General features: G+C 36.9%; 1 protein-coding gene across 2 annotated transcripts in view; it reads left to right on the forward strand.

Annotated features, from left to right (window-relative positions):
- LOC124643716 (synaptotagmin-7) overlaps window positions 1-20423 on the forward strand; it is a 649264-nt gene that overhangs the window by 256669 nt on the left and 372172 nt on the right. For both annotated transcript variants that reach the window (XM_047182763.1, XM_047182762.1), the window contains exon 3: window positions 13510-13611. In XM_047182763.1, coding sequence (XP_047038719.1) covers window positions 13510-13611 — 102 coding nt within the window. The remainder of the gene's footprint in view (window positions 1-13509; window positions 13612-20423) is intronic.

Consider the following 20423-nt stretch of genomic DNA (forward strand, 5'->3'; position numbering starts at 1 on the left):
CGGACTACCCGTAACGACTGTCAAAGATGTTCGATGACAGCCGGAACCTACAATTGACAGCCGGGACCTACAATTTATCTTGCCCTCCGAAACACGGTCTTCGCTGAGCTCAGGGAATGTACGTCTGCTATTGCCAACCTCACCTGCCCGTGGTGAACACTGCTGAACAACGGACGATGCTTTGACGACCGACTGGTGGCGGTATAACCACCACATAGCAAGTGGGGTATTAAATGCCTTGCTCGGAGATGGGCAGCAGCATCTCCGAAGCTAGAACTATCCCGTACTGCGCTCAACAACACGCATGCCTAGCGCGGTGAGTAAGGTCAAATGTCTCTAGCTTGGGTACCTCCCCAAGCTAGAGACATTTGCCCGCATTTGCAGTCCAGCAGTGCACGTTTTTAGGCTGCCACAATGACGATTATTGAAATAATCATATATTGGATTCAAGTTACGTGATTATTTTTTTCGTATCTCTGTCAGCAAACCCTTTCATTTGTTACCCATACCATGGGGTGGGTTTGTAACACAGTCCAGTCTAGTCCGCAATCTTGGGAAGGCCGCCATATTGGATTTGGAATGACGTTTTTTAGCTAGTCATGTATTGTCCTCAGAACTCAGAGCGTGTGCAAAATTCAACCTGATGGAAGACCGGGAAGTGGGTGAAATTAAGATTCCAAGATTTTCTTACATACATAGTTACAAGTGAAGCTGTGTGCGTGTTAAAATACGTTAAAAATTGTCAAGTTTAAATAACCTCAGTAACTATTCCGAACAATTAAACTCTAGTTTAAAAGTCGTTAGTAATATTAAAGAAGTAATTAATATTATTTAAACCTAAAATCATATGAAACTTGTTAAACAGCTGGCCCATAAATTTTCCCCGAGAAATTGGTGCTTAGTCTAGGGTTGCCACTTAATATTAGGCTATAAATTATGGGTAATTTTTGTTAGAAAATTACAACACTTTTTTATTTTATTAATGGTTTGAGAATAAGGTGTTTATTTTATGATACTTTACGGGTAGTATTTTTTTAACGGTTCCAAATTCCGAAGGTTATCTTCTTTAAAAAATACTAGTTGGTTTACAATGTTTGGCTCAGTTTTACTTGTCCCGAGGGACTACTTCTCGTACCAGGATGAAATATAGTATCATACTAACAAATAAAGCTGTTTTCTATTGGTAAAAGGCTTTAACAAGCTGATCGGCGCGCGGTGCAATTTGTTTTCTAAAAGATTTAGGTCCAAATGTAGAGACAACTAAACTTGAGTTTTCTTAAACCGCTGTTTACAGGTTAAATATGTATTTTTGCGCGAAATTTTCAAAGAAATCAGTTGTTTTTTTTTTTAAATGAACGTTTATACTGCCGGTACACTTAGACGGCTGGCAGGAGCTGGATGCGAGAAGCCGAAAATAGATCTCAGTGGCGTGCACTTGAAGAGGCCTATGTCTAGCAGTGGACTGCGATAGGCTGACGATGAAACTAAGGCCTTTCCAATCTTAACAAACACACAATTGAAACACCCTCATTTCTTATTTAACATACTAACAAGTACAAACGCATTCTAAGAAGAAGAACTTTACTAAAAAAATATTTAAAAAAGGCTTCTAACAACCCTAAAAGTTAACATGAACTCAATTTTCTACCTCTTCCCTCGTTCCTTACGTAAACTAGCTGTTAGAGACATCTAGCGGTCAACTTGACAATTAATGACCTGACTTGAAAGCTTTTGAACCGATGTACAGAATGTCGAAAGTGAGGTGTAGTGTTTTTGAAAAGATGGTTAAGGTTTTTGGTGAATATGTTAGTATTACTAGATCCAGATCTTGAGGAAAGTACTTCCCTCTCTCAGTTCTCAGAGAAAAAGTACGTACTTAGCGCTTATCTTACTTTGATGTAAGCTTCATCAATATATCCGTTTGGCTGCTTTTCGCAGCAAGAACCAGATGGATGATACATGCACGCATGCAAACACACACAAACGGTCGCTTTTATAATATTAGTATACCTAGAAGAAAAGTGAGTTAATTCAATAAGTATAGGTACTTAATGCGCTTGTTACAAAACAGCAAAACTAATTTCGATGTTTCGAAAGAAAACATATGGTAAACCAGGGGCCCGATTCTCCTAATTTTACTTAAGCAACATACGATTCACGTTCGACTGCGATCCAATCCCGACTCGATTACGATTGAAACGTAGTGGCATTCCGCTATTTTTTCTTTGAAATAAAGGTTTTTATGGTTTTCTGTCATTCAATAATGAATCATTTTGTCTGCAAATGATTAGGTAACTATTGCAATATGATTGTAGAGCAAACTACCGTATAGACCAAAATCACCAAAATAGCAGACCAATCGCAAACTAATCGAATGTCGTTGGAATACGATTGGTCTTATATTAGTAGCAGAATGCCCGATATGGTTAAAACTGCTATTGCGATCATATTGCGATTCGATTTCTATTCGATTTTGACATTATTAACTTAGGAGAACCGGGGCCCAGGTCTAACAACAATATTCGATTTATTTGTTGTTCGGCTAGCTAAAAATAGGAATTTGACATAAATTGTACGTGGCTAATGTCAAAATTATATTTTAAGAAATGGTTCTGAGACAATCACAAAAGATTTCCCGCTTATAATTTTGGAGACACAATATGTTATTCCTTGATCAAAATAGTGTCAAATATTTTAGCGCCTTTTTCTTTGAGTAGGGTCTATTGGAAAGCCTTATATCTTATATCTTAACCCTCCACAGTCTATAAGGTCTGATTTATTTTGATATCGGTCTACTTAGGTATGCTGGGCGCGTGGACGGTTATTTTTTATATAAACTAGCTTCTAGTTTATGATACGTATAGATAATACATTGTTTTATATATGAAAAAATTTAAACGGCGCGGCGTCGGCGCGAGTACACTGCTTTAAAAGTCAAACGTTTTTATTTCATACTAGCCATTTTACCGCGGTTGCACTTGCGTTTCGTGGGAACTAATGATCGTAAAGGGATAAAATATAGCATAGGTTACGCGGGAATAGCGTAGCTTTCCAAATGTGAAAGAATTTTTCAAAAATTGATTAAATAGTTTCGGAGCTTTTAGGGTGCAAAAAAAATGATGTTCATGGAGAGGGGTTGCAGTTTCGCGGACATTTTAGAAACGTTCTCACGCAATGTGTTACTGTTTGCTAGAGCGAGTACACCAGAAGATACATTTGTGTGCGTCACAGTGCCGCACACTGGTAGAATCTCGCCATTACATCGGCAAAAATACATTTCAGAAATTGTAAAAGCTCATATCTATATTTCTCCCTGAATGGCCCGAGCGGAAATTTTCAAGAGAATTTTCTCAGCGAAACGATTCAGTATCTGAATCTGAAATTTTGTGAGGAACGGAGAGTAATATTATAATGCTTATGTATTAAATAAAATGTGAATTTATATACCTGGAAAGATAGCGAGGTAGTTCTTTCTTTTAGGTCAGACGACTAACTTCGCAATAGATTGCATATTTACATATTATACTGTCATGAAAAGAATACACCTACGGTAATGCATGTATGTATAGTATTTTAGTAGTTCTATATTGTCCACGCAGTTGAAGTCACGGGCAATAGGCAGTACGACCGTCATTTTTTGAAATGTCTCGATTTGTTTTCTATGATTCCAGCATTAAACAGCTTATCCGATCATCATCTGCCTATTCTTTGCCCAATTACATTGGTGTCAGCTTCCATGCTAACTTTATGCAGCTGAGTGCCAGTGTTTTACAAGGAGCGACTGCCTATCTGACCTCCTCAACCCAGTTTCTCGGAAAAAGACGCTCGGGAGCATACAAGCTCAGCAGTGATTAAGTCATACAAAGACAAGTATGCTGACCGGCTTTCATGAGATAGTACTATTATAAGTACCTACCACAACAGTCAGTCTTCAGCCAGACGCATGTAATATCTATGTGCATTGTCTCAACCACCATTCGCAATATCTAGACAATTTGTTACGCCTGTCTAGGACAAATGGTCGGATGCTATGTTTGAAATAATAGCTTTTAGAATCTAGGACAGATTGCTGCTGCTGGGTTGATAGATGAAGATTGCACTGCTTCAAAAAAGCACCGTTGGTCTAGCAGTCGAAAGACCTGGTTTCTGTGCACGACGTCTCGCTTTCGATTCCCGGGTTGAGTTAAATTAGCTGTAGGGGGTTAAGAAACTTTCACTAAACAGTCCTAAGTCAGGAAGTTGGTGGTCCCTTGCATCGGAGAGCATGCAAATGTCGGTTCTGCGTTTGGTCTCTCTCCGGTGGTGTCGGATTGCCGTCCCATCGGGCTATGATCGTGAAGGAATAGTGAATGCACCTGTGTCCAAGCAAATGCTCGTGCACTATAATATGTCCTGCGCAGTTGGCCGATCTCCTTAGAGAGAATAGCCGCCGGGGCCGATAATTTAATCGGTCTGGATACCATTATTATTATTATTTATACTTAAAGATTTTATACTTGACAGGATGGTAAGCGATTCATTAATTTACGGAATACAGCGCACTTGCAATCCCAACTTCTGAGAAATCTAAACTAGTTCGGAACTTAAACTTGAATGTTTCTCCGACCGTATAAGACTTGGCTCCAGTTTGAGATGGTATCTCCATTTTAAACAATAGAATAGTATATCTACAGCATTTTAGAGCCAATTTCACGGTTTATCAGTAGAAGTAATCTGACTGTTTGAAAATACACACTGCGGACTAAACTACCGACAGTTCACCCGATGGATGCACTTTTTTTAAAAAGAATCTTGATTCCAATCTACGTTTTTAGTCGGTCTGATACCGGCTAAATGGCTGATCTTTGTAATGTGCATACTACCATTCATTTTCATACTGTTTTATAAGCCCAAACAAACTATAGGCCGACTAAAAATTTGCAGTATGCGGGGGCTCTCAATGCATAAGTAGGTAATTACCTAAATATATTTATTTGGTGCCCAAAACACTGACTTGCCTAGTTTGAGGCCAATTGCAAAACTGCTTGTACCTAACAGTTTTGGAAAGTAAACGGTTTTTTTATTTCAATTTATTATCATAGAAAAAACCTAGCCAAATGATGATACAAAATAACATGGATGGCCAGTAATCATAAAATATTTATTTTCTTGCTTTTTTTCTTCCAGGATTAGTCCAGGTTGCCATTGGTATTAATGGTGTTAAGCTACAGTAATCCAGGTTGCAATCCAGATAGGTGGGGTTAAGCAGCAGCAGTCCAGGGTGCAATTTAAAATTTAGATGGTTGAGGTTAAGCAACAGCATTCGAGGTTGCAATTTAGATGGGTGATTTCTTCACCTTTTATTCATTTCGTTTTCGAATTTAAACCATTGCCAAATATATTGTAAATCCCTACGGTGATCAAAGAGCCGGATTTTAAAATGCTAACGAGCCAATTGGCGATGCATGGTATAAAATTGGCAAAAGTGGAAGGTATCTATTGTCAAGGGACTCGGAACTCGTTCGCCAATATTGAATTTTGTTCATTTATCAAGTGGTTCTAGTGTTCTCTTTGCATATGCATTGTTTATAATTTGTTTGGCGATTTCACATTTTCAGTCGCAGTAACAATGTGAAAAAATCGGGGATCACTTTTTTTGTAAAATTTTATAAGCGACTAGCCATTCTCTGGCTGTTTCACCCGCGTCCCGTGAGACTACTACCCGCACCAAGATAAAATATAGCCTATGTTACTCGGGAAAAGTGTAGCTAAAATATTTTTAAATTTGGTCTAGTAGTTTTGGAGTTTATCCATTAAAACATAATGAAATTAAACAAAAATATTTTTTTCCTGTTACTAATACAGAACTAATACAGAAATATTTTATTTTGTACAGATACAACAAAAGTAGTGTTGCCCAAATTCAGTCTTGGTCTTGCAGTCTTGGTCTTGTTCTTGCGTTTTTGCAAGACCAAGACCAAGAACAAGACCGCGTATTTTTAGCAAGACCAAGACCAAGACTGACCGTGCAAGACTTGAGCAAGAACAAGACATAGCCTGCAAGACTCTTGCGTCTTGCAGCTAGGACTTAGCGCTATTTCACTGAGTAGTTAGGTGTAACAGTTCGGTGTATAGGTAGGTACGCTTAGGAATTCTATGAGACGCAAAAAACTGTATCAAAGAATATGAAAAACTGGACCTATGCGCATTACGACTAATACCATAAACATAGCGAATAAAAAATATCTATTAAAATCAAACTGAGTGCATGCATAGTTATGTTTTAACCATCGGCACTTTGATAATGCGGCATCAAAGGTTTTGTACTTACTTCTCAAAGAAATTTGCCGCTATTCGGAAGTACATGGTTATGATACACGCGCCGGCGGCTTCTTTTTAAATCTACAACAATCGTTGCCGCCACGCCGAAATCATAACATTTGACACTATTTGATTGCCGCCATAGGGCGTAGGTATACTCATGCAAAATAATTTCCTAGTAGAGTACCTACAGGTGTTCCAAAGAATAAATAAGTTTCAGAGTGCTTAGAATGAAAATGAATACATTATACTGATCACACAAGTAGTATTATGATTAGGATAAAATGGTAAGGATAGGTAGTAGATGTCATATTAATTCTAAACATAATAAAATAAATTCTAGTAAGTATATATTATAATATTGATTACTTATATGGTTTTAAACTAATTACTTAGGTACTATTATTGTACATTTAGTCATTATATTTCTTACATTTTTTACATGTTTTAGCAAATGTAAGCTTATAAATCATAAATGTTTATTAAGAAACAGTTACTTCCATGGAAAACGACATATAGGTCAGTTGATTTTTCGAATTTCTTATCAAATCTTCAGTTATTTATTAATCTGCTTGATCTTTACTATGGCTATGTTAATTCAAGCTCACAATGTTCCAATTCTAATACGTTTTTCTAAGATTTAAAGTAAACTTTAATAAATAGTAATAGAATAATAGGTAATTGCAAGACTTGCAAGACTCTTGCTGCAAGACCAAGACCAAGACTGGGAGCGCAAGACCAAGACCAAGACCAAGACCAGGTGTATTGGCGCAAGACCAAGACCAAGACTGGCTAAGTCTCGTCTTGTTCTTGCATTTGGGCAACACTAAACAAAAGGTTGGTTTGAGGATGTCAGAAAGGCAGTCGCTACTTGTAAAACACTGGTATTTAACTGTAACTGGTTAGGCTGGAAGCTGGCCTCAAAATGGTTATAGGTAATGGTTAGGCAGAAAATTAACATTATACACCTACAAATATAAGACAAATAATATTCCTAAAACAATAAGTAGGTACATAAAATGACAACTCAATTTTAACAATTAATTAAACTCCAGAAATTAATAATCCATTCCCTAATTCGATGCAGAAAGTCTTCTCCCAAGTTTATCTACTCCAAAACACGCGTTGTCTGCCTGTCTACCATGATAGCGATCCCCGAGCAAATCATGGAGAACAAAATGACTAGCGGAGATGTCATAACGGAAAATCTGCTAAGAAAGTAGCGCGATAACATGCGGGTGTTCGGGTGACGAGGAACGTTACTGTCTCCGCTTTACTTCTTTGGACCCGCTCATTTTTAACACGCTTATATTAGCTTCACTTGTAACTATGTATGTAAGAAAATCTTGGAATCTTAATGTGACCCACTTCCCGGTCTTCGATTAGGATGAAATTTTGTACACGCTCTGAGTTCTGATGACAATAAATGACTAGCTAAGAAACATCGCTACAAATCCAATTAATCCAAAAATGTTAGTGCGTGCTAAAAGCGTGTTTTTATGTTTTTCAAACTATCAATTTTATTTTTGTAATACCAAAAAAATTGTTTACAGATGTCCTAAGAATCCGATCCCCTCGTTAGTTCATAAATCGTAACTGTCACTTTTGGTCATGTCTACTGTCAGTATTTGACCTAAAAGAAGGCGCGTGACCTACCTGCATGATGGCAACTCCGCTCATCTTTCTGTCCACCGTGGAGTAAATGCAATTTGCAAATTGAACAGTTCCCAACTTCGGATGTAATTGGAACAGCTGACTGGTTACATTTTGTGATATTTTGTATCGAAATTATGTAGGATTAGAAACTGAGGAAGTTGTATTATCTTTAGGGTTGATTAAGTTGGTATGAGACGATGATTTTGATAAGGCTAAGTAATAACCAAGTGGAAGGATCATCAATTAACGACCATACCCAATTTTATGTCTAAGTATCTGTTTTGCTAACTAGAGATAGGAATTATTTGTATAGGGCTAATGTCTAAATTCTATCTTTAGTACCTAAGCAAAGCAACTGTTAGATAGATTATATTATTGGAAACGACTGTAAGTATAAAGTAATGCTTGGTGTCGTCGGTCCGTTAACGGGAGTATATTTATGTCATAAGAAGTTCCTTCGTGTTTTGGAAGGCACGTTTTTGGATCCTAGCTATAACTTGAAATTTTTTGGCGGTCGTTTCGGGAAGTCAGAGGGCCTGAAAAACCATTCGTATCAACGGGAATCAGGTTGACAAGGTTCGGTAGGTTGGCTTGAGTGTATCAGATAGGCAGCCGCTCCACCCCTCAAGATTGGAAGCTGAACTCAACGTAGTTGGGAAAAGACTAATCAGAAAATGCTTATGAATGCGGGTAAGCTACATTTGTGTGTGTAAATGAGCATATATTGTCTTGGCCGAGTGGCCGAGTCACTGAGTCATAAAGACAATGTGCATGTGCCACTTGCGTGCAATGTACACACACAAGTATGCCTCATCCGCTTTCATGAGATAAAACATCCATAGATGAGCTAAACCATCCCATTGCAACCATTAACGTTGACTGGGCACTGTTCCAATTTCTGTGCAAACTATAATAATATCTGGCTAGAGTGTTCATTATGCTAATAATGTTCAGTAGACCTAGCAGAGGCGCATAACTGTTGGATCGAAAATTTTGGGACTAAATTATAGGTTGCACTACTTATTTTATGAAGTTGCTGCATTATCTATAGTTTCACTATTATTATGAAGCTGAAGAGATTTTTCATTGGTTGTACATTTGTTTGCTTCAACGCGCTGGTCTCAGGAACTAAGTACCTAAGTACTGATCTGATTTAAAAATGATTTCAGTGTTAGATAGCCCATATTAGGGAAGGTCATAGTTTCCACTAGTTTCACTCGCGTCCTATGGGATTTACTTGGTGCACCCGGATAAAAAGCCTGTCTTAAGCCTTCCTTGATAAATGGGCTTATTAGGTACCACTGAAGGAATTAATTAAAACGGACCAGTAATAGTCCCTGAGTTCATCGCGTTCAAACAACCAAATAAAAACAAACTTTAGCTTTATAATTTCAGTATATTATGTTAATTTTCAGCAAAATATACAAAGTGTCGAACCGTCAATACTGTAATATTTGTGTAAATTAAGTTTGGCGCGATTAACGGGCCGTATGGCGGGACAAATACTCACCCGATAAACGTAATTCACAATGTTTGGAGCACAATATAAGCTTTTGTAGGTTATATTTACAAAGAGTATAATACTTATTTAAATGAAACAAAATATTTAGCTTTTGTTGAAATTTTATATCTAGGTACTAACATAGAGGTGAATGAGATACCGAAGGGGTACTAATTGCTTAATCATCTGGGTTGAGGAGGTCAGAGGCATTCGCTCTATGTAAAACACTGGTACTCCACTTTATTGGTTAGTTAAACTGAATGCGGGCCGAAACATAATTGGGAATAGGCTAGGCAGATGATGGTGAATAACTACTGTAACTATTTTTATGTTTCAAAGTAAAAACATTGATCCTTTTTTCCAATCGTCTTGATCTTTCAGTCGGCTTATTCATGGTTATAAAAATATAAAAACATAAATGTAACCAAGGGTGTTTGATTTTATAGTAGATCCATCCTAGAGACATAGGTATCTCCCTACTAAGTACCTGTTTCCCGTACATTTACTCCTCATCTAACCACTAGTCAGAATATTTATCACAAAACAGACAGATGAGACAAAGGACTATTTTCGAAGTGTAGAAATTTAAAACAAAGCTATACCATAAAATTAACAAATCAACCCGCTTCATCCCCTAACTTAACCCAATACTTCTCGCTAATACTGCCAGAGCTAAGGGCGACATCTGCCGCTGACGTGCTTAACTAGCTAACAGCCTTGCCATTGAAAATGTGTATAATTATGAGTTTGTGAATACGTACATACATATAAATACGCAGTAATGTAAAGATAATACACTAATATGAATGAAAGAAAATCATTTAGGGACCTAAGACAAACACAATTATGGTATAAAACACAAAAAAAATGGTTCTGCTCAATTGGTAGGCTGATTTCAATTTTTGTTGCTGGGGAGTTAGTTCCACCACTTCTTCGTCCCAGCAAAACCACATAGGAAGAGATGAAGGGAGGGCGTTTTGCGGGCAGTCTTTTTTTTTGGCCTTCAAAACTATTCAAAAGTGCTTTCAGCCTACTTTGAATAAATGACTTTTTTAGAGTCGCGCCAAAATCATGTTGGAGGTACATTGATTTTGTGACATGCGTGCACGTAAATGTCATTCTTGCGCCTGATCTACATATCTTCGTTTGTGTTAGATTGCCGTCCCATCGCGCTATGAGGGTGGCGGAATAGTTAGAACACCTGTGGCCAAGCCAATGCTTGTGCACTATATGTAATGCGCTGGCTGCTCTCTTTTAAGCTTGACGCTTTTGAGCTCTTTTGAAATAGCCACCATGGCAGACAATCGGTCTAAGCACCATTATTATTAAGTACCTTTAACGCTAAATGACATACGGGAAATATAGAAAATATTGCTTTTTCGTGTTAATATTTACTAAGAAGTCTTTTTTCAAGAATATCCACTATCCAAATACACTTAAAACAGCTACTTACTATCCTAAAACACAAAACGAGCAAATAAAATTATCTATCCAGCACTGCGCCTATATAATTCAATAGTACCCACATATTGTACAAGGCAATTAGCGTTCCCTAGCGTCGGGAATACGTGTTAGAATGCTCGGCTATAGTTAACTATAACTTGATTTTATTGTTTACTAGCGTTTGCCTGCAGTTCTATCTGCTTTTTCGAGGGAACTTACTCTTAAAGACGGGTGAAAAGTAGCCCATGTCCTTTGTCAGGCTTTAGACTATGTGTGTACAAAATTTTATTGAAATCGGCTCAGTAGTTTCCACTTGAAAGACGGCCGACTGATAGACGTAGCTTCATTCGTTATAGTAACAATAAGTAAGGTTTCGATTTCTACGTTATCTCTGAGAAATATATTTTATCCTGCTGTGGGAAATTAGTTTCCTCATTTCGCGGCAGATACCACAGGAAATAGCTAGGTACTTAATAAACACATTGTATCTCACGATAACGTTCTTTTTAATATTGTCTACATGACATGTAGGTACCTACGACAGTGTATGTACATGGTTTTCCACTTAGGTACGAACGAGACAGCCAGGGGCAGTTCCGATACACAGATATTTGGTAACATTACAGCCAGTCATGGACAGAAAAAGGGTTCATAAGGTGCCTAACACATGTCTAAACCTTTTTTCTCTGAGGATGAAAAATTACTTCGCGCCAGCTTACAACGATATTTTAAATTTATTTTTAACTAGCTGCCGCCCGCAGGTTCGCCCGCGTAGAGTGCGGTTCTTCCGCGTAGAGTCGTAATTCTAAGAGAATTCTTCAAAAGTCCGGGATAAAAACTATCCTATGTTTTATCTCAAGGTCAACTCTATCTCTGTACCAAATTGTATTAAAGTCAGGTTAGTGGTTTAGACGTGAAAGCTTAACAGACAGACAGACAGATAGACAGACAGAGTTACTTTAGCATTCATAATATTAGTAGGGATGAGCTCATCACGAAAGAAAAAGACAAGGCCCCCTTTTTTGTATCGGGGATTAAAAACTACCTAAACACTCGCACACTGCACATTGATACCGGTTAAACACCTGATCGGTTGTAGTGTGCGTACTACCATTCATCTTCATACTGATTTATGAACTCAAACAAACTGTCAGTCGACTAAAAGTTTTCAGTGTGCGGGAGCTCTAACTTGACCTAATTCAAATTGACTATAGTAACCTCACAATGAACCAAATTTTTATGTTATTTTTTTTTAGTTTAAAACAACCGTCTACAAACAAACCACTTTCTTCAAAAACTTTTCGCAAAAAAAAAAAACTCTTTCAGCCGCATTACCATGCAAAAAAAAATCAAAAGGAAAGCAACACCATAATATTTTACTTCCAAGGAAATGACTGCTAAAGGCTGTTACGTAAATTCCATGACAAAGTGCCGTGGCCTTGGTATTTAATGGGTTTCTATAAAGCTATGGGAAGGGGTCGTAGACAGGTGAACTAGAAACATAGTTTAGTGAAGGATTTTAAATTATCATCACGCTTTTTCTGTAGATATGGAAGATAAAGTAATTTTTCAGTAGCTCTCATTTCTCATAACAGCAATACGGAGTCAAAAATTATTTAGCAAATTTCACTAATGGGAAAGAAAACGCTATGCCTTTGTCTGCTTGATAAAAAAAAAAAAACAATTGATGTTTCAGCTGCCTAAAGGATATCTCTAGCCTATGCTTCCAGGGACGAGAAAGACGAATGCCATATTTGAATAATAGGTATCTTTATTGAGATTGTAAAAACCTATTTGAATTAAATTTTATCAATTTAAAAACACATTGAGTTTCATATCGGACAGGAAAGGATGCAACAGCATTTTTTTTTATAATAATTACTTACCTATCATATAAAAACTGTCTGTTTCTGAATTCTCCTTTCCGAAACCAAAATGCAATAGGTTAAAGTTCAACCAATGAATAACTACTAGATAATACAAATACATGAAAATTCACAGTCACTAATTACATAAATTGTTGCTACTAATTAGAATTTACACCACAATAAATACTTATTTACTTACATAATTGTATCATGAATCGTTGGCTTTACATTATTCAAAAGCCTTCATGGTATGAATAGAATTTTAAACAGCACAAACAATAAATTTAATTCTGGTTTTACAATATTACAGACTAGAATTCTTCATCAAATACCAACTAACATTAACGAGCTTTCAATATTGGGAGAACGCCATCTAGTGTGTAAAACTGGAATTTCATCGCCAGCAGTTGGCGACTACAGGCTTGAGTTGGTTACATTTTCAGACGGTCAATAGATGGCAGTATTCACAAATACTGTCACGCCCTGGGTTTAAACTAAAACAAAACAATATTTTAATGTATATTATGACGATTCAATATTGGGTTATTATTTTTTATCATATTAATGTGAATAAAATTTTGATAACGAACTCAAACATGAAACAATTATTTCGCAAATTGGTCATGCTTTTCCCAATGTCATAATTTTATTATGTGTTTATCAACGGCTGTATAACCACTAGTGATGGATAGGATTAATGTTGAAAATAACGACTCTAACATTATGTTTCTTTGTCCTCAGAGCTGACCAATCTTCCTCTGATGGAGGAAGGGAGAAGAGCACAAACAGGTTGAACGGTTTCCTCAACCTGAAGACACCACTGATCAGTACAAAGACTCTGGGGTAAGTTAAGCTCAAATAATAACCTTTCATCAGAGTAAAGTGTTTTAGGTACTTACAAAAGATGTTTTTTTATAGGATAACTTGTTTTTCACGTTAACTTAAAACCAAAATATAAAAAAATATTATTTACCTACAACAATGACTGTTGGTTATGATAAATTAGCGACTAAGCGTTTTTATATTTTGCGCCATCTGTTGGCAATTTCTGCAACTTATCAAGCAACAAGTTTGTGAATTTGTTATTCAAGTTGAACACAGATGGCGTTGTTGTAAACGAAGACACGGTGACGCCCTGCAAAATTAATTACAATCAAATGTTTTATTAGTATTTGTCTTTTGTTACTTTGGTGATAGCTAACTGTAAGTAATTATGTACTACAGACGGGAAACTTTTAAATGCTCACTCAATCACGTCTTATTTACGACTTTAAAGAATCAGGAATTACGTAACAGGAACTACCCTTTACCGTGTTTTTCTTAATTGGCAAGAGCCATGACGACTACTATGCCAGTTTTATGTGACAACTCTTTATTTACGTTTTGTTCACTACCATTGAAATTGAACGCGCCCAAACGCTCTGCGACGGAACGCATCCAACAGAAATACTGAATCGAAATGAAACATCGACAAGCTAATGAATTTCGTAAACATAATTGCGATAACTTTGGGTTAATATTATTTTATACAAGTGTTCCTTGCGTTACCTACTTATAAACTTACATATGTATATTTTTCCCTGTTTCTAAAGCAGTAATTTTCCATTACGGCTTCCGTTGTTTATTTTTGAGAAATTGACCACAGCAAATTAAATGTATATGTAGCTTTTTAAATATAATTCACGTTACATAGTAGCATGTAAAATCAAATAAAAACAGCTGACAAAATATTGATACCAATAAATATTAAATGCCTTTACAAATTCAGTCACGCACCATGTTGTTACGTCATCATTTAATAATTACAAAATAAAATATCCTTAGAAGACCTTTCTGATCCTCAAGGGACAGATACCTCATAAAACTGGGATTGGATACTTATTACTTTTATTTTATTACTTTAACCCTTTTTATTTGACCAGATTCGATTAAAAAGGGATTTTTTTAGATTAAACGTGCTTATACAACATGTAACGTAATTAACGCACACCCTCAAACACCCCAGTTAGAATATTATGTTATAATCATAATACATACACTGAATTTTTAATTTAACATGTATATGCATTGTTATTTACTAAATTAGTTATACCAATTCTTGGAGAACTTTTTGGTCATACTACTACGCACGCAAATATCGCGCCGCGCTCGTCTCGACTCGACACAACATAACGAAACTACGGAAAAAGCCGACAATACACGAAGTCTTATTACTTTGAGTTACGGTCTATTTGAATTTTGTTTTGACTGTACAGGGTTAATATGACAATAATTTCCGTAGTTTTAATTATTTTTGTGATAAAAAATTACCTATATTAAAAATGATATAAATTGATTCAGTAAACGATTCTGAACAAACTAATTTCAGGATGTGCGTTAATTAAGTTACATGTTGTATATACGGTCATAAAATGGGTAAGTAGTTGGTTTGATTTCTGCACAGTTTCTTGCTGGTAGAGTGATCGCTACGCCGTTTTCCACCTACCAAATCAATCTCAATTAAAATGTAATATTAGAACTGCTTTGTATCCTATAAAAGATAGCAGTTTTAGCCATTTTTTTCGCTATTTAGATTTTCTTAATTTTCAAACAATGAAGAAAATCTGCATAGATGTTTTTTTTAACGACGTCAAAAAACATCAAATGTGGGTTAGCACCGGTGAGTGAGTGTCAGACTCTTACTGACTAAAAACCGTCATGTTCCGTCGTAGGCCTTTCATGTGCCAGGGCCGCGGTAACTCGCGCGAACAATCCCGCAGCCCCGGCAGTTCATAGATGACCTTCCCTAATTATTAGGCCAGCAACTGGAGACGATTTTGGTGTTGCAGGTGTCCGTCAGGAGGGCGGTAATAATCACTTCACCATCAGGTGATCCGTCTGCCCGATTTTTTCTTAATTAACCTGTATGTGGTACCAACAAGGTGGACAGACGACCTTATAAAGGTCGCCGGAAGACGCTGGATGCAGGTCGCCTCCAACAGGAATCTGTGGAGATCTAAGGGGGAGGCCTATGTTCAGCAGTGGACGTCCTATGGCTGAGATGATGATGCTGAACCTTTAGATACCTCTACTCATTACACTCCTCTTTTTTCGTTAGTTTCATATACTTACCTACTTTTTGTTAAAAGTTAAGTACTAAAAATTTTGATCACGAATTCCACGGGAGATAATAAGCCATCTCACATGGTAAAGCGTGTAATAACTTTATCTTCCCATGAGGCCTAAATGTACATTTATTCTTATACTTGGTTATATTATGGTAGTATAATATTTTCGTTGATTTTCGAGGGAGGCGCGACATGTGAACAAAATTGGGAATGCGTACATATCACTCGGTTGGGTAGCGGTTTTGTTGATAAGAGGTAGCGGGAGCGATATAATATTATATTTTAATTGCAAATACTTCGAAATTATAAATTGAATGATGTTCAGAAACATAAAAGTTTTGTTATTTTTTATATTTTTAAATGTTTTTTTTTTTTATATTTTATACTCCTCCTCCGAGCCTTTTCCCAATCATGTTGGGGTCGGCTTCCAGTCTAACCGGATTCAGCTGAGTACCAGTGCTTTACAAGAAGCGACTGCCTATCTGACCTCCTCAACCCAGTTACCCGGGCAACCCGATACCCCTTGGTTAGACTGGTGTCAGACTTACTGGCTTCTGACTACCCGTAACGACTGCCAAGGATGTTCAATGACAGCCGGGACCTACAGTTTAACGTGCCATCCGAAACACAGCCAATGGTGTCTAAGACATACTTAGAAAGTACATACAAACTTAGAAAAGTTGCATTGGTACTTGCCTGACCTGGGATCGAACCCTCGCCCTCATACTTGAGAGGTCCTTTACCCACTAGGCCACCACGACTTTTTTTAATTTAATATTTAAAAATGTAAATAATATGTTGAGAAATAAATAAAATGTTAATGACAATAGCCCAATATGCCTGCGATTTGAGGCGTGATTTATAATTACCATACGCACTTATCATATAAACTTACTTAAAACTTTATTTTCTCTGAAAGATCTTTCAATCCGAAAATTTCTCAAAAAAAAAAAAACATAAAAAAAATCTATTCGGACTTCAATAAGGAGACTAAGAATTTTTCAATTGAGACCAGTGGTTCTTGAGCTTTAAATATTTGAGGATATCTCTTCAGCTTTAAATATTTGTATAGATCACTTCCAGTCCAGTTAACAATATCAGGTCACTCATACTCATCCATAATCAAAAAAATCAACTATTATTTTAGTACGTACTGCTTTCTAAGATTTAGGTAAATTCGCACAACATTCGCTCCCGCTTCCGCTCCCAACAACCACCGACCTAAAATCCGAACAAATAAAACGCCGAATTTATTTGTACCCCAAAACCTACTCTGTGATTGACAAGCGAAACCGCGGGATGATTCTATTTTCACTCAGATTCGTATGAGCCTCCATCAGGATATTCCGTATCTACAATTGAGTTTACATTTGCCAAGTAAATGCTGAGTGAAGGCTTTTAAGGATAATTTTTGTATATTTGATTTGTTTATGTAAGAAAACTTGTGATGTAGATTTTTTTCTTACTTCTTCTTCTTCTTATTCTCATCTTGTTGAGAGAACTGCAGGTTTTTTTTAATCACCTGGTGATATAAGCCTTGGTGGCAGAGTTTTCTTAAATCCGCATGAATACTGAGGCCCTTCGATCATAAGGATATAAGGAGATCATATATATATCAGATATCAGGAGATCAATATAAGGAGATCATCTGCGCAGGACATATAATAGTGCACAAGCATTTGTGCAGACAGGTGCACTTACTATTTCTTCACTCTCATAGCCCGATGGGACGGTAATCAGATAAATCAAGCACGGGACAGACATTTACGTGCTTTCCGATGCACGGGTGTGTCAATTACCAACTTCCAGGTTCCGGGCTGCTTTGTGAAATTTTCTAAAATCCACAAAGCGATTTCGAAAATCGTACCTGAAAACCCGTGAACCCCGACTCCTAAACCGACGAGGCAGTTACTAATGACTTCAGATGAAAGTTGGCACATTGTTCCCTGGAGAGCCATAAAACGGGATACTTACAATCTTGGCACTTTTGTTTTTATGACTGCGAAAATAAAGACACGTTTGAACGTAATAAAAACAACTGAATGTGTTCCAAACTTCATTACCTCTATCATTTGACAAGCCTTTTCTCAACTGTTTTTGGGTTGAGTTCCAGTGTTTTACTGCCTATATGATCTCATTAACTCAGTCACCTGGGTAACCTGATACCTACTCTCTGGTAACATTGGTTGTCATACTTGATGGCTTATCATTACCCGTAATGACAACGATGTTCAAATGATAGCATAGACTAGACCCACAAATATAACTTAACTTCCGAAGGACGAAATCGTCATGAAAAGGTGAAAATCGTGGAGTTTGGGAATATGGTGATTGATATATCTGTGCTTTGGAGAACACGTTAATGTCAGTCCTGAGCCCAATCTCTCTCCAGTCGTGTCGGATTGCCGTCCCATCGGGCCACGAGCGTGAACGAGAAATAGAGAGTGCATGCACTTGTGTCTGCACAAATGCTTATGCACATAATATGTGCTGCGCTGCTGGTTTATATCCTTACATGAGAACAGCTGTGGGCGAAATGCGACTAGGGCTTTGCCCTACAGACTTTCAGACAGAAACCATAATATTATCAATCTGTCTAGACATTAATTATCTTCGCAAAATCCAGGTTTTGTTTACAATACAAAGACTCTGTAAGCTTTCATATTGATCTAGGTTCTAAAGTTTAGTTTATAAGCTAGATTGCATGTATAAACGCAGATTATATTATAACTTTAGATTAAATTGGGTATTTAGTAGTTTAAGCTTATCATATACTGTAATAGTTATTTCATTGATTGATGCTAGACTCATGTATTATAATTGGATTTGTATTCTTACATGGATGATTTATTTTGTACTAGCGACCCGCCCCAGCTTCGCACGGGATTACCAGTAAGTATTTCCCCACTATTTAATGGATGTTATTATACATATAAACCTTCCTCTTTAAACACTCTATCTGATAAAAAAACCGCATGAAAATCGGTTGCGTAGTTTTAAAGATTTAAGCGTACAAAGGGACATAGGGACAGAAAAAGCGACTTTGTTTTATACTATGTAGTGATGTCTCCACTAAACAACGGGACTATAGAGTCCCGGATTTTCAAAAGGCGAACGTGGGGCCAAATCTAACACGTTGAAGCACTTTTAACACTAATTTAATAGTGACACAAAACTGACGGTTATGCCTGTATATACTACAGAAATGGAACCAAGGACAGTCCCCGGTTTGTGCTCAACTATTGCTAACTATAGAAAATCTACTTGGGCTGATGCTGCTGGCTTGATTCGATTTTAGTGGGTTAGTATATGGGAAACCACTATAACAATGTAATGAATACATGTAAAAATGACAGGTGATTACTCGCCAGGTAACTTACCGTATTGTAATTGTATTGTAACAGCCTTTTTATCGTCCCACTGCTGGGCTGCGGCCTCCTCTCACACGGAGAAGGATTAAGCATTAATCACCACGCTTGCTCAATGCGAGTTGGTGATTTCAGACTATAGTCCAGGTTTCCTCGAGATGTTTTCCTTCACCTTTTTATCAGCCATTGGTGTCCAAGATATACTTAGAAAGTACATACAAACTTGGAAAAGTTGCATTGATACTTGCCTGACCTGGAATCGAACCCACACCCACATACTTGAGAGCTTCGTGCCCGGTACATGATTTCACCCTTGTGACTCGGTGCTTCAAGTGTCAGCAGTATGGTCATGCATCCAAGACTTGCAAATCTGCTACCTCTACTTGTGGCCACTGTGGAGGAGAAGGACACGCGACTCAAGAATGCTCTTCAAAGGAAGAACCGCCGAAATGTGCAACCTGCAAGCGCTATAAAAAACCCCACAATCACAAGACGGGAGATTCCGAATGCCCTGCTAGAAAAGCCGCTGAATATAGATACATCAACTCCGTAGATTATAAAGGCGTCTGATAGCGTCAAACTCTAGATAATATTTAGCTCTAAATCATTTTTACACATTATATAATTTCATATTTTACTTAGGGATAGTGGATTACTGATTATTTTTAGGCCCGCATATTTACACTCAAATATTGTAGGTACTCAATATGTATATTTTAATTAGTATGTAAGCATTATAATAAACATGTGTAACAACACTGTATTTGTCACACTGACCTAGTTTTTAGTTACTTTTGCAATTTATTGTTAATTCGCTATAAATATAATAATAATCACTATTACGCCCGAGACACAGGTTTTTACCTAGTTCGGGCAAATTATACATCAGCACTTTTTAGAATTAGCAAAATATTGTAAAATTATGTACAAAGTGAAGAAATAAACAATTTATTTAAAAAAAAAAAAAAAGCTTACATGGTAACTTACCGGGCCGCTGGGAATCAGTCGCTAAATCGCAAAGACAAGAGGGCAACGGGGATGATTTATCTAATTATTTTTTTTTTTTGGGGGTTCAGTACTGATTGGAATTTATTGGTTCTGTCTGAACAAATTGGAATGATTATAAATGAAATTAAACTAAATCTATATTTACATAAAAAAAAAAACTTATTATTATATT

Source organism: Helicoverpa zea, chromosome 28, assembly GCF_022581195.2.
Source record: "Helicoverpa zea isolate HzStark_Cry1AcR chromosome 28, ilHelZeax1.1, whole genome shotgun sequence".
NCBI classification, from domain to species: domain Eukaryota; kingdom Metazoa; phylum Arthropoda; class Insecta; order Lepidoptera; family Noctuidae; genus Helicoverpa; species Helicoverpa zea.